Source organism: Bombina bombina, chromosome 3 (genome assembly GCF_027579735.1).
Source record: "Bombina bombina isolate aBomBom1 chromosome 3, aBomBom1.pri, whole genome shotgun sequence".
Classification (NCBI taxonomy): domain Eukaryota; kingdom Metazoa; phylum Chordata; class Amphibia; order Anura; family Bombinatoridae; genus Bombina; species Bombina bombina.
The window spans coordinates 1,119,276,162-1,119,292,149 of NC_069501.1; the positions used below are offsets into that span (position 1 = coordinate 1,119,276,162).

Here is a 15,988-nt window from a genome sequence, read left to right on the forward strand (position 1 = left end):
TACACAACTGTCCTTCAAAATCGAGGTAAGGATTATAAATAAGGTAGTTAGAATGAACGCTTTATCGCATTTGGAGTTTTATCTAAAATTTACAAGCAAAAGATAAATAATTACAAATATATAGTTCAAGAGATCCAGAAGGGACACATCAGGTTTTACAGACATTTACCTCACATGTTATGTAACATATAGTATCAAAGCTTAGTGGAACCCTTCGATTTCTAGGAAGATTACGTGCAATTAATTTAATCGATCGGCAGTTACAGAATATTTGAAGAAACAAAATGTTCTACGCGCTTGTTTATTATCACTATAGCTGAGCCTGTCACACGCTCGTTATAATATTTAGGACAGTTCGTAATTTACTTACAGTACACAGAGGTGACACTGGGACAGACACAACCCAGTTTATAGGCTAAAGTACTTTGAGTGGCACTTGCAATGACCAATCAGAGCTTCATAAATGTTATAGGCTCCAATGAAAATGATGTGGGTGTGAAAAAACGTTATGAGCAGTTGTGCTATGTCACTACCAGACAGTACATTGCTATGAGGTTGTTTTCCGGGCTGTTGGTTTCGAGAGCTGTCTAAGCGCTATGCCCGCTGGATATCTGGTCTGTCAAATACAGTAAGTGGTTAGAACTCTCATTGTTTTGTACTTGCACTACACAGTGATTAGATATATTAGTATATAATAGTATTAGCCTTATCAACAGTACAGAACACTGTTCCTCCTAACACTGTAAGGATGCAGTTTATATTAGGCTACATAGGAATTCCCTGATTCAAGTTCAATATGATATTACAGAATGAGTTGTGTTCACTGCAAGTATAGGCTCAAATATTTTGTATCACAAGCTATGGGTCACTATTTTTTTTTTTTTTGCTGTGTGTGAAATGTACGCTTTCAGGTATCTAGGTCTTTCTCAGTACTGAAGTACAACAAAATATCACGTGATGCTTGTGTAAGCAGTGGAATAGTTGTAAGGTGTTTTAAATGCACTGACTTTATTGTCTCACTTTTTAATCATATTTATCATTACTGTTTATTATTATTATTATTAATAAAAATAAATCCTTAGTTATCTTGTACTGTGTTTAGATGTGTTTTAAATCCAGTATTAAAGTATTACTGTCAGTTATATATTGCTATTTGTGTGAATAAGCCAGGAAATATAAATTCTACAGGTACAACACTGTATACTAAATGTGTTGGCTTTGTTGTTACTAATGTTAATCCACAAAATAATGGTAATAATAATAATAATATACTTTGTTATAGTTGAAATTATACTTGTGATTGCTAATATATAATTAACAGGTAACTTACTGCATGTGGGGTATTTAATGTCAGGGGTTCTGCTGACATATCAAACCATGGGCGCGATCCGATATACGGCGTAGTTTTCGGCGCAAGCGAGGGAACCCACACCGCCCGTAGTTTCACCTCGCACATCGGGCTATCACATATACGGTGCCAGCAGTTGCTAAAGTGCCTTAAAGGGACAGTCTACACCAAAATTTTTCTTATTTAAAAAGATAGATAATCCCTTTATTACCCATTCCCTGTTTTTGCATAACCAACACAGTTATATTAATATGATTTTTACCTCTGTGATTACCTTGTTTCTAAGCCTTTGCAGACAACCTCCTTATCTAAGTGCCTTTGACAGACATGCAGTGTAGTCAATCAGTGAAGACTCCTAAATAACTTCACGGGAGTGAGCACAATGTTATCTATATGACACATGTGAACTAGCACAGTCTAACTGTGAAAAACTTTCAAAATGCTCTGAGCTAGGAGGCGGTTTTCAACTGTTTAGAAATCAGTTTGAGCCTTCCTAGGTATAGCTTTTGAAAAATACCACCAAGGGAACAAAGCAAATGTAATGATAAAAGTAAATTGGAAAGTTGTTTAAAATTGCATACCCTATCTGAATCATGAAAGTTTAGTTTTGACTTTACTGTCCCTTTAAGTCTGAAAAACTAGCGATGTCCAGAAATGAGCGTAACTACAAATTTCTGGAGTCGCCAGTGACTTACGGCACTTTAGAAACTGCCGCCGCCTAAAAAAACTACCTAAAATATTAAATCTCCCGTAACTGTCTAACACGCCTCCCAAAAATAGCCCAACACGTATATCCCTCTATCCGCAATCCCCCCTCTCACTCCTAACAATAAATGTATTAACTCCTATACCGACAACCCCCCACAATGCAATAAGCCTAATTATTAACCCCTAAACCGCCATAGCCCACACCGCAATAAACCTATCCTAGTATTAACCCCTAAATCGCCGCTCCCGGACCCCGCCGCCACCTATATTAAATGTATTACCCCCTATTCTGACCCCCTACACCGCCGCCACCTATTTTAAATGTATTACCCCCTAATCTGACCCCCTACACCGCCGCCACCTATATTAAATGTATTACCCCCTAATCTGACCCCCCTACACCGCCGCCACCTATATTAACTATATTAACCCCTAAACACCTCCTAAGGTGTGTGGGTGGTGGGGTGTAATGGGGGGGTTGTTCTTTTTTTTACAGGTAAAAGAGCTGATTACTTTGGGGCAATGCCCCGCAAAAGGCCCTTTTAAGGGCTGGTAATAGAGCTGATTACTTTGGGGCAATGCCCCGCAAAAGACCCTTTTAAGGGCTATTTGTAATTTAGTTTAGGGTAGGGAAATTTTATTATTTTGGGGGCTTTTTTATTTTATTAGGGGACTTAGATTAGGTGTAATTAGATTAAAATTCTTGTAATATTTTTTTATTTTTTGTAATTTAGTGGGTTTTTTTTTTTGTAATATAGTTTAGTTTATTTAATTGTATTTTAGTTTAGATAATTGTAGTTTATTTAATTAATTTATTGATAGTGTAGTGTTAGGTGTATTTGTAACTTAGGTTAGGATTTATTTTACAGGTAATTTTGTAATTATTTTAACTAGGTAGCTATTAAATAGTTATTAACTATTTAATAGCTATTATACCTAGTTAAAATAAATACAAAGTTACATGTAAAATAAATATAAACCCTAAAATAGCTACAATGTAATTATTAATTATATTGTAGCTATCTTAGGGTTTATTTTATAGGTAAGTATTTAGTTTTAAATAGGAATATTTTAGTTAATAATATTAATATTATTTAGATTTATTTCAATAATAATTAAGTTAGGGGGTGTAAGGGTTAGACTTAGGTTTAGGGGTTAATATAGTTAATATAGGTGGCAGCAGTGTAGGGGGTCAGATTAGGGGTTAATATTGTTAATATAGGTGGCGGCGGTGTAGGGTGGTCAGATTAGGGGTTAATATAGTTAATATAGGCGGCGGCAGTGTAGGGGGGTCAGATTAGGGGTTAATATAGTTAATATAGGTGGCGGCGGTGTAGGGGGGTCAGATTAGGGGTTAATATAGTTAATATAGGTGGCGGAGGTGTAGGGGGGTCAGATTAGGGGGTAATACATTCAATGTAGGTGGCGGCGGGGTCCGGGAGCGGCGGTTTAGGGGTTAAACACTTTATTAGGGATTGCAGTGGGGGATTGCGGTTGACAAGTAGATAGACATTGCGCATGCGTTAGGTGTTAGGTTTTATTTTGCAGGCATTTTAGGGAGTTACGGGGCTCCAATACTCAGCGTAAGGCTTGCTACGCCTGCATTTTGTGGTGAGGTGAAAATGGAGTAAGATTTCTCCATTTTCGCCACGTAAGTCCTTACACTGTATATTGGATACCAAACTGCTCGGGTTTTGTATGTCAGTCTATGGGTAGAAAAACTACAGGCGAAGGCAGAAATATACGAGCGTAACTTCTATGTTACGCCGTATATGTGATACCAAACCCGCGCAAAATCTGGCGTCCCCGGCTTCTGCGGGTGACGCTGCATATCGGATCAGACCCCATAAGTCTGAAGGTCACCAGTTCCCTGAACTGCCATTAATGGCCTGTAATATACAGTTGCATTAGAAAAAAATTCTGTGTGCAGAAATGGCTATTTTACAAATGTGTTTATCTCAAAGAGCAGTTGGAGAGCAAGACTTTGTAGTCCCTATTCTTACTGTAGTCTGTGTTATCTTCTGCCCATAAACCTCAAAACAATCCTGATAACATCAGTGAATTATTATTTAACTATTTATATTTTAATATATTGTAATTTCTATATTTATTGAAAACATATATCTCCTCTTTCCTTTTAGAATGAACCCAGAAGCTATGTGACCTTTCTTTATCTGGAAGAAATCACTGATTAAGAAAAACAGAAAAATGAAGAAGTTTTTATTGGTGGAACCGGTAGTTGCTATCTACTGTTTTTCAATCTTTTTAAGCTTGCCAGTGATGCAGCAGTATATATATAGCAGACTGTGGCAACAAGAATACAACTCCAGTTTTATAAGTAATGATAGTGTATCAAATTGTGAAACAAATCAAAGTAGCCCCAACTTTATCCACCAGAAGGTAAATATATGACTTTGTTCATTTGTTGTTTATTTTTGTCTCTTGTTGTATTTTATATGTCACCAAACATCACATGGTTGCATCTATTATGTAACAAAACATACAAAACATGATTTTGCATGAAAAAATAAATGTTGTTTTTTTTTTGTCTAAAATATAGATGCACAGGCAGTTTACACTGCAGCTCCACTCACTAAGAACTGTTTTAGAAAACAAATCTCACTATTGGTCCAGTTATTTAAAATGTAACCATTTATATCACACTGACCCTTGCATGGGCAGACCCTCCGAGAACAAATCAAATTTGATAATAGACGCAAATTGGAAAGTGTTTTAAAATTGTGTGCTCTATCTGAATCATGAAAGAAAAATTTGGGGCTTCCTGGTTTCATATCTCTTTAATGCTCTAAAAAAGAATGCTGAACCTAGAAGTCCCAGCGAGTGGCAAGCTGCCTCATATAGAAAGTAGTGAAAATTTCTGGAATGTAAAATCTCATATGGGAGAGCAAGTATGACAGTGAGCACCCAACCCATATAACATTTTTTTTAAGCACATACAAATCAAATTACATTGTTTTCACATTCACTTTTATTTACACATACATATATTTTTATATTAATGCAGTAACGGCCATTTTGGCAGATAAAACAATGAGATCTACAGGTGCTAATATGCTTAGAGAATATGTGTGATCTGCAAGAAAACTACAGACACACCCAAGTAATAACCCATTCAGTCCATTCACTTTTTTACTGTAGAATAAACATTCACTTTATATTTTGTTCTTTTTGTTACAGTTTTATCTTTAGATTTTGAAACTACATTGTGCATTACATTTTATTTCCCCCCGTGTACTTTAAATTAGGGCTCGACATACCCAGGAGCCTGGGAGCCACTGGCTCCTAGAATTTTACCCCTGGCTTCTAACTTTTGGGGTTATTCTCCATATATCTACTGTATATACAAATACCACTGGTTGGCTCCTAAAAGTGTGCCTGGCTCCTACATATTCTTAATGTTTACTAAATTTTAAACAGATTTGTCGACCCCTTTAAAGTTTAAATAATAATTTTATGTTATAATTTAAATTTGCATTTTGATGCATATTATTGATATGAATGTTAATGCACACTATTAATATCATTTTACATTGTACTTTCAATATGTTTTTTAATGCTTTTTATTGAGTTCTATTCCGCATACAGAAATATAAGTTATGCCCCTTATTTGCTATATAGTATAGAATTTTCCTTGTGAAGGACCTTGCTATATAGTATAGATTTTGCCTTGTGAAGGACCTTGCTATATAGTATAGAATTTTCCTTGTGAAGGAGCTCATACCGGTGAATGTTTTAAGATAATTTTGCCTGAGCTGTGAGCTTTATAGATTTGGTACCTATATATTAAGGCCTGATCTGGTGCCCTCATTTAAGAAATTTTAGTTTAAACATGCCAACGACACTGAAGACACAAGCTATACTTGCCCACAAAAAAGCTCCCTTAAAATATCCAGTCCCAATTGGCTTGGAGAGCAGACCTTAAGCTGATGCAGGAGTATTAAGAAGAGAATGTTTTTGTAGGCAGTGGATTGTGCCAAAAGGTAGCCACGCAAAAGGTGTGCCAAAGTACACACTGGCATGTAAGTGCTTTTGCTTTTAAAGGGACATAAAAGTCAAATTTAAACTTCAAGATTCAGATAGAGCATGCGGTCATCAAATTTGTTTCATTCACTTGGTATCCTTTGTTGAGCAAAGAAACAGCAATGCATTACAACTTTACAATAACAGAAAGGAAAGAGAAGGGCGCCTCCTAGTGTAGCCAATTTTTATATATAGGAGATAATGCAAAAGTAAGCATACTCACAATGTGGAGAGGCAAAGGTAATGCCTAGATGAGCGGTCTGGGAACTTCACAGTGTCCCAGCTGACTGTGCACTATGCTTAGAGGGCTGCTCCTCCCAAACGCAGAAGGGATATCTGTATTCTGGAAATCAAAAGCAAAAACAAGAGGGCGACCCCTAGTGCAGATCAATGATGAACCAGTGGTGGAAATCTGTTAGTGCTGACGAATGGATACTCACAGAAAAAATTGCACCCTGTAGTGCAAATGTAGCATACTAGGAATATTATAGTGTCCTAGTGCACAAATCCACCCCAAAAGGAACTGTCGTGATGGCCAATGAACTTCAAATGTATGAGATGGACGTCAGGATGGTAAAAAAGATAAAGAGAACTCCAGTATCGATATAAAAATATTTAATAAAAAGATAAAAAATGAACATACACAGATCAACAATGACATCTGTTGTGAATTTGCTACGCGTTTCTAAGCGTTAACCACGCTTTTTCCTCAGGCAAATGATACTGAATGTGCTGGAGTCTCTTACATATATACCCCTGTGTAGGCTTGATGAAATCAGCTGTAGCTTATTAGAACAGGTGCTGCATAAATTAGCTCCCTTGATAGTCTAACCGGATGTTTAAAGAAAATAACAATGTTACAATCCAATGTGTATAGCCAAATATCTAATACAATAATACTCAATAGTCCTTCTAAACATATATAAACTAAAATAAAAGACACATATAAATACCTCGAGCTTTAGGCTCTATCAGTTGTCCAGAATGTTTAAAAACCGTATTGGGAATAATCGTCATAGTATGTATACATGTATATGTAAAGTTTATTTCTGCCGATGCGCTATTTATATATCTATTTATGTTCCTTGATGGTATTTGTGGAAATGGCCCTACAGGTAGATAATGAACTGTGAAGATACAATCCTATATTTCTAAACATGAAGGGGTGTGTATCATTGAACGAATTAGAATGTTATGTGACTAGCCAGTCCGATTGCTTCGTCAGAACAGGGTGTGTTGCGCTAAACTAATAGCCGTGTTGTATTCAAAATATCTCCATACTGTGTTGTGTTGCTTCACCTGATTGGGGCTAAGGTTGTGTATCTAATGACGTAAAGATGCGTGCATATGCACCAATGTAAACAGAAACATTAACCTCTGTTGTTAGGTGTTTGTGGTTGTGGGTGTGTATCTAATGACGTGGGGATGCGTACAAGAACACCCATGGATACAAAATCTGTTACCTATGTTGCTATGTATAAATATAGCGTGTTAACCGTAATAAATAACTGATACCTTAGTGTGCAAAAAAGAAGAGCTGAGTTGGCTTTGACTATAATATTAACTACATTCCTGACAAGTGTGTATGTGACGTGAATATAAGGACCACAATGCGAATATATGAAAATAATATAAGTGTGCATGAATCTGTGTCTTAGTGATAAATGATGCGATTTATTGCATCGTTATATCTAAACTAAAGTTTTGTGATAGATAGAGGTCTACCTAAATCTTATGTGAACAAAAATAATATAATAAAAATGGAATGTTAAGTGGGTATAAAGTCTAATATAAAATAATAGTGAGCATAAATGAGTATGACAAAAATGAAAGAGAAATATTATTAGATATAAAATCTAATATAAAATAATAGTGTAGGATACATTCAAAACTGTGAATAAATGATGGATTTAATGTGAAGATATATAATTATAAAATAAGCTCGATGTTGTAATATGGGTAAAAAAATAATATTATATATATTGGGGATGTATTAAAAAGCAGCGGAATCTATTACTTCGTTAAGACCCTCTGGATGTAAAGTTTTAAATTGATAAATCCAAAAGGTTTCCCTCTGGCGTAATTTGATCATTCTGTTTTGGGAACTTATAGCAGGAATCATTTCCAATGGGGTAATGTTCATGACGCACTTGTTTGTGCCATGTATGGAAGAATGGTGCCTAGAGGTACTATATTTATCAGATCCTTTCAGGATACATCTCAAATGTTCTGACCATCTTTGTCTAATTTTTCTACAGGTGCGACCTATGTATTGTAGGCCACACAAGCACGTTATACAATATACTACAAAATTTGAATTGCATGTTATTCTTTGCGTGATTGCAAATGATTCTCCAGTGCTGTTAGATATAATGTTTTTGCAACTATTCGTTATGTATTTGCACATGTTGCATCTATTTTTATTACATCTATAAGTTCCTATGTTTGATATTGTGGAGCTATGAGTACTATTGTTAAGAGCTTTAAACTTACGTTTGCACATCACTACCTTACTAGGTGCCAGTTTTTCTTTAATAGTAGGGGCTCTTTTAAATGTGCATCTGGGTTTGTCTTGTAATATTATTTTGAAGATGGGGTCTCGTTTGAGTAATGGCCAATGTTTAAACAGAATCTTTTTAATCTCCTTATAGTTGTTATTATATCTAGTGATGAATGAAGATTCATAATGTGAATCTTCATTTTTGGGTTTTTCTAATCTTTTTGGTTTTAACAATTCTCCTCTATTTAGAGAGCGTGCTTTTTGGAAGCCTAATTCTATTAATTCTTCTGGATAGTGTTTCTCCTTGAATTTATTTTTAAGGAGTATGCTCTGTGTGTCGTAAGTGTTAATGTCTGTACAGTTACGCCGGATCCTCCTAAACTGGCTATATGGAATATTTGTCTTCCAACTAGTATGGTGGTTACTAAAGTAATCCAAAAAATTATTGCTATCTACCTGCTTGAAAAAGGTACATGACTGAATGCTATTATCCTCTCCCCACATTAGGGTGACATCCAAAAAATCAATTTGATCTATTTGGATGTTCCAAGTAAATTGGATTCCCATATTATTATCATTTAGATAATTCTGAAAGGAGGCAAGTGTGGAAGATGATCCCCTCCAAACAATAGATCGTCTATATAACGGCCATAGAAGACCAGATTTTGCTCCCATTCTGCATTATAGATGTATTTGGATTCAAAAGTACCCATAAATAAATTTGCAAAACTGGGAGCAAATCTGGTCCCCATGGCCGTTCCCTTAGTCTGAAGAAAAAAACCGTCTAAAAATTTAAAATAATTATGAGTTAATATGAAATGTATAAGTTTAAGCAAGTAATTCTTTTGGATATCAGACATATATGGATCTTCACTAAGATAACTGTCTACAGAGTCTAAGCCTATATCATGTTTGATATTAGAATACAGGGAACTAACATCACAAGATACCCAAATAAGATGTTTTTCTTTTTTAATTTCAGATAATTTTTGCAGTAAATCGGTAGTGTCTTTTATATAAGATCTAAGTTGAATAACATATCTTTGGAGATAATAATCAATATATAATGAGAGGTTATCAGTAAGACTATTCATACCCGCAATGATTGGTCGACCGGGAGGATTATGGATTTGTTTATGAATCTTTGGTAAGTGGTAGTAATATGGAATGTTGGGATTAATGGGTATGAGGAATTTTCTCTCTTTTTGTGTTAGAATGCCATGTTCATGGCCATAAGTAATTAATTTTTTAAGTTCTTTGGTATATGTATCTGTGGGATCTATTGAGAGTTGTTTATAATAATCTTTGTCTAACAGAATCTTTCTAGCCTCACGTATATAATCTTCATAATTTTGTATTACTAGACCGCCGCCTTTATCAGCTTGGCGGATTATGATAGAATTATCATTTGAAAGATTGCGTAAAGCCCTTTGTTCATTGGGCCATATATTATTATATCCTTTATTATTATAGGGGGGAAGCTTCCCAAAATCTTCCAATACCAAGTTTTGGAAAATATCTAAATATGCAAGATTCTCTCCATGGGGGTAGAAGGTAGAGGGAAGGGAAAGGTTTGGGTGAATCACTCCTTCGAACAATTGTTCTGAGAGGTCTTCTGGATCTATATAAAGGACTTGCATGTTCCTTTCTGCTGTCATATTGTCTGTGAGGACTGGCAAGCCTACAGTTTTTTGATTTTTAAGCTGTTTATTAGCAAAATAGCGCTGTAGAGCTAATTTTCTAGTGTATTTGTTTAAGTCTACAAATAGTTCAAACATTTTATGTGAGTTTGAAGGGCAAAAACTGAGGCCTTTTCCTAGAATTCTAATTTCATCGTTCGATAGTGGTCTATCTGATAGATTGAATATGCCTTTACTTAGTTGTTGTAACTTCTTTTCCTTGGTGGCAACTCCCCTTCCCCTATGTCCCCGTTTGTGTGTGTTCTTTTGTTTCTTCCCGGTTGTTGGTAAGGGGTATTCTGGCCTTCTCGTCTCCAAAGGGGAGCTAGTGGTATGCGTTCTTCTAAAAAAGCAGCCGAATTGTGTGGAATGGGTGAATCTTGAAAAGATGTAGTCTCTCTATTCTGATTAGATTGGTCAATCTGGATACCGGAAGGTCCCGGTAGCTCCTCTCTATTTGGTTTCTGGAAGTGTTGTGTATTCTGATAATAGTAATGTGAATTAGAAGAAGGTTTAGGAGTGTGTCTTTGTGATTGATCTTTATGATGAAATTGAGAGGTGTGTTGATCTTTGTGATTAGTAGTTCCATGTGGCCTGTATTGATCTTGGGGGTGTAATTGATGTCTATATTCTTGTTCAATCAAAGGGGAGAATCTATTCTGAATGGGAATATGATTTCTTTCAAAATTTCTATTTCCTCCATATGTGTTGGCTGACTGGTGGGTAGAGTGAGATCTGTTAGCTCCATATGTGTTGGATGAAGAATGTGTATAGTGTGGTCTATGGCTTGATTGTTGTGGTTGGTGTCTATTGGATTGATATGTGTACTGATTTTGATTTCTTTTGTTGTAGGTAACTTTAGTCCAAGTGGATTCTTTAGGCTCATTACTATCTGTTCTGTTGTATGTATAAACTATACCTTTGAGATAGTCACTTTCATCTCTCTCCTTTTTCTTATTCTTTCTTAAGATAATTTCATCTTGGTAATCATCTGTAGATTTAATGGTTCTCTCATTGAGAGATTGGTATTCTGAATGATCTTTGTATTGTTCTAATAGCTTTTGTGTATTTTCTATTTTTTCTGCTATGTCGTTAACTAATTTCTCCCTATGGTTAATTAAAATATCTATAAGGTTGAATGAACAGCTGTCTAAAGCTGCCAACCATTTGGCCAAAAGTGTTTCATCTTCCTTGAATGAACAATTTTTAAGGATTCTGAGCCCTCGTGGGATCTGTTTTTTGTCTCTATATTGTTTTAGTGAGTCAAGGTCCCACCAATGTCTGTGTTCTATTTTGAGATATTCTTCTAGTTGTGAAAAAAGTTGTTTAATAGAGAGTACTGCAGTGGGATCTGTACTAGAGGGATCAAAATTGGGCTGATGTACAGACCTCTTGTTGGCCCTTTCAGTAATAGACAACATGTTTCACTATATGACCACAATGTAGATGTATATAATAAACTGGACCTAATTAGTGTAATATACTGTATCTAATTAATTAAGTGATAACAGTATCTAAAAAAGATTGTGGTAACGATAACTCAGATTATGATAACAATAACTCACTTATCTAATGATACAATGAGGAGAATGAAAATCAATGTAAACAAAAAATGAATAAAAAGAAAACAAATATAAAATACTACAAATAATAAGCAATATAAATCGAAAAAATGATAAAAATATTCAGATAAAAATATTCAAACCCAATTCCAAATAATAAAGTCCAGATGGCAATGGTTCCAAAATAGACAAATAAGTCCAAGGTATAACCAGACTAATTGCTGGTCCTGCGCAACTTGATTGGAGGCCGCTCCTTCCAGATAATGATTTCAAAAGGAATGAATCACTGTAGGAAAACAGAAAGGAAAGAGAAGGGCGCCTCCTAGTGTAGCCAATTTTTATATATAGGAGATAATGCAAAAGTAAGCATACTCACAATGTGGAGAGGCAAAGGTAATGCCTAGATGAGCGGTCTGGGAACTTCACAGTGTCCCAGCTGACTGTGCACTATGCTTAGAGGGCTGCTCCTCCCAAACGCAGAAGGGATATCTGTATTCTGGAAATCAAAAGCAAAAACAAGAGGGCGACCCCTAGTGCAGATCAATGATGAACCAGTGGTGGAAATCTGTTAGTGCTGACGAATGGATACTCACAGAAAAAATTGCACCCTGTAGTGCAAATGTAGCATACTAGGAATATTATAGTGTCCTAGTGCACAAATCCACCCCAAAAGGAACTGTCGTGATGGCCAATGAACTTCAAATGTATGAGATGGACGTCAGGATGGTAAAAAAGATAAAGAGAACTCCAGTATCGATATAAAAATATTTAATAAAAAGATAAAAAATGAACATACACAGATCAACAATGACATCTGTTGTGAATTTGCTACGCGTTTCTAAGCGTTAACCACGCTTTTTCCTCAGGCAAATGATACTGAATGTGCTGGAGTCTCTTACATATATACCCCTGTGTAGGCTTGATGAAATCAGCTGTAGCTTATTAGAACAGGTGCTGCATAAATTAGCTCCCTTGATAGTCTAACCGGATGTTTAAAGAAAATAACAATGTTACAATCCAATGTGTATAGCCAAATATCTAATACAATAATACTCAATAGTCCTTCTAAACATATATAAACTAAAATAAAAGACACATATAAATACCTCGAGCTTTAGGCTCTATCAGTTGTCCAGAATGTTTAAAAACCGTATTGGGAATAATCGTCATAGTATGTATACATGTATATGTAAAGTTTATTTCTGCCGATGCGCTATTTATATATCTATTTATGTTCCTTGATGGTATTTGTGGAAATGGCCCTACAGGTAGATAATGAACTGTGAAGATACGATCCTATATTTCTAAACATGAAGGGGTGTGTATCATTGAACGAATTAGAATGTTATGTGACTAGCCAGTCCGATTGCTTCGTCAGAACAGGGTGTGTTGCGCTAAACTAATAGCCGTGTTGTATTCAAAATATCTCCATACTGTGTTGTGTTGCTTCACCTGATTGGGGCTAAGGTTGTGTATCTAATGACGTAAAGATGCGTGCATATGCACCAATGTAAACAGAAACATTAACCTCTGTTGTTAGGTGTTTGTGGTTGTGGGTGTGTATCTAATGACGTGGGGATGCGTACAAGAACACCCATGGATACAAAATCTGTTACCTATGTTGCTATGTATAAATATAGCGATTTACTGCAAAATTTATCTGAAATTAAAAAAGAAAAACATCTTATTTGGGTATCTTGTGATGTTAGTTCCCTGTATTCTAATATCAAACATGATATAGGCTTAGACTCTGTAGACAGTTATCTTAGTGAAGATCCATATATGTCTGATATCCAAAAGAATTACTTGCTTAAACTTATACATTTCATATTAACTCATAATTATTTTAAATTTTTAGACGGTTTTTTTCTTCAGACTAAGGGAACGGCCATGGGGACCAGATTTGCTCCCAGTTTTGCAAATTTATTTATGGGTACTTTTGAATCCAAATACATCTATAATGCAGAATGGGAGCAAAATCTGGTCTTCTATGGCAGTTATATAGACGATCTATTGTTTGTTTGGAGGGGATCATCTTCCACACTTGCCTCCTTTCAGAATTATCTAAATGATAATAATATGGGAATCCAATTTACTTGGAACATCCAAATAGATCAAATTGATTTTTTGGATGTCACCCTAATGTGGGGAGAGGATAATAGCATTCAGTCATGTACCTTTTTCAAGCAGGTAGATAGCAATAATTTTTTGGATTACTTTAGTAACCACCATACTAGTTGGAAGACAAATATTCCATATAGCCAGTTTAGGAGGATCCGGCGTAACTGTACAGACATTAACACTTACGACACACAGAGCATACTCCTTAAAAATAAATTCAAGGAGAAACACTATCCAGAAGAATTAATAGAATTAGGCTTCCAAAAAGCACGCTCTCTAAATAGAGGAGAATTGTTAAAACCAAAAAGATTAGAAAAACCCAAAAATGAAGATTCACATTATGAATCTTCATTCATCACTAGATATAATAACAACTATAAGGAGATTAAAAAGATTCTGTTTAAACATTGGCCATTACTCAAACGAGACCCCATCTTCAAAATAATATTACAAGACAAACCCAGATGCACATTTAAAAGAGCCCCTACTATTAAAGAAAAACTGGCACCTAGTAAGGTAGTGATGTGCAAACGTAAGTTTAAAGCTCTTAACAATAGTACTCATAGCTCCACAATATCAAACATAGGAACTTATAGATGTAATAAAAATAGATGCAACATGTGCAAATACATAACGAATAGTTGCAAAAACATTATATCTAACAGCACTGGAGAATCATTTGCAATCACGCAAAGAATAACATGCAATTCAAATTTTGTAGTATATTGTATAACGTGCTTGTGTGGCCTACAATACATAGGTCGCACCTGTAGAAAAATTAGACAAAGATGGTCAGAACATTTGAGATGTATCCTGAAAGGATCTGATAAATATAGTACCTCTAGGCACCATTCTTCCATACATGGCACAAACAAGTGCGTCATGAACATTACCCCATTGGAAATGATTCCTGCTATAAGTTCCCAAAACAGAATGATCAAATTACGCCAGAGGGAAACCTTTTGGATTTATCAATTTAAAACTTTACATCCAGAGGGTCTTAACGAAGTAATAGATTCCGCTGCTTTTTAATACATCCCCAATATATATAATATTATTTTTTTACCCATATTACAACATCGAGCTTATTTTATAATTATATATCTTCACATTAAATCCATCATTTATTCACAGTTTTGAATGTATCCTACACTATTATTTTATATTAGATTTTATATCTAATAATATTTCTCTTTCATTTTTGTCATACTCATTTATGCTCACTATTATTTTATATTAGACTTTATACCCACTTAACATTCCATTTTTATTATATTATTTTTGTTCACATAAGATTTAGGTAGACCTCTATCTATCACAAAACTTTAGTTTAGATATAACGATGCAATAAATCGCATCATTTATCACTAAGACACAGATTCATACACACTTATATTATTTTCATATATTCGCATTGTGGTCCTTATATTCACGTCACATACACACTTGTCAGGAATGTAGTTAATATTATAGTCAAAGCCAACTCAGCTCTTCTTTTTTGCACACTAAGGTATCAGTTATTTATTACGGTTAACACGCTATATTTATACATAGCAACATAGGTAACAGATTTTGTATCCATGGGTGTTCTTGTACGCATCCCCACGTCATTAGATACACACCCACAACCACAAACACCTAACAACAGAGGTTAATGTTTCTGTTTACATTGGTGCATATGCACGCATCTTTACGTCATTAGATACACAACCTTAGCCCCAATCAGGTGAAGCAACACAACACAGTATGGAGATATTTTGAATACAACACGGCTATTAGTTTAGCGCAACACACCCTGTTCTGACGAAGCAATCGGACTGGCTAGTCACATAACATTCTAATTCGTTCAATGATACACACCCCTTCATGTTTAGAAATATAGGATCGTATCTTCACAGTTCATTATCTACCTGTAGGGCCATTTCCACAAATACCATCAAGGAACATAAATAGATATATAAATAGCGCATCGGCAGAAATAAACTTTACATATACATGTATACATACTATGACGATTATTCCCAATACG

The 15,988-nt window shown here is 35.2% G+C and overlaps 1 protein-coding gene across 1 annotated transcript in view; it reads left to right on the top strand.

Moving 5' to 3' along the window:
- The first annotated feature begins 537 nt into the window (after nucleotides 1-537).
- The window catches only part of SLC46A3 (solute carrier family 46 member 3), a 77,304-nt gene continuing 61,853 nt past the window's right edge, over nucleotides 538-15,988 (top strand). The window contains exons 1-2 of the mRNA XM_053708478.1: nucleotides 538-628; nucleotides 4,198-4,456. Of these exons, the coding sequence (XP_053564453.1) occupies nucleotides 4,265-4,456 (192 nt within the window). The 5' untranslated portion in view covers nucleotides 538-628; nucleotides 4,198-4,264. The remainder of the gene's footprint in view (nucleotides 629-4,197; nucleotides 4,457-15,988) is intronic.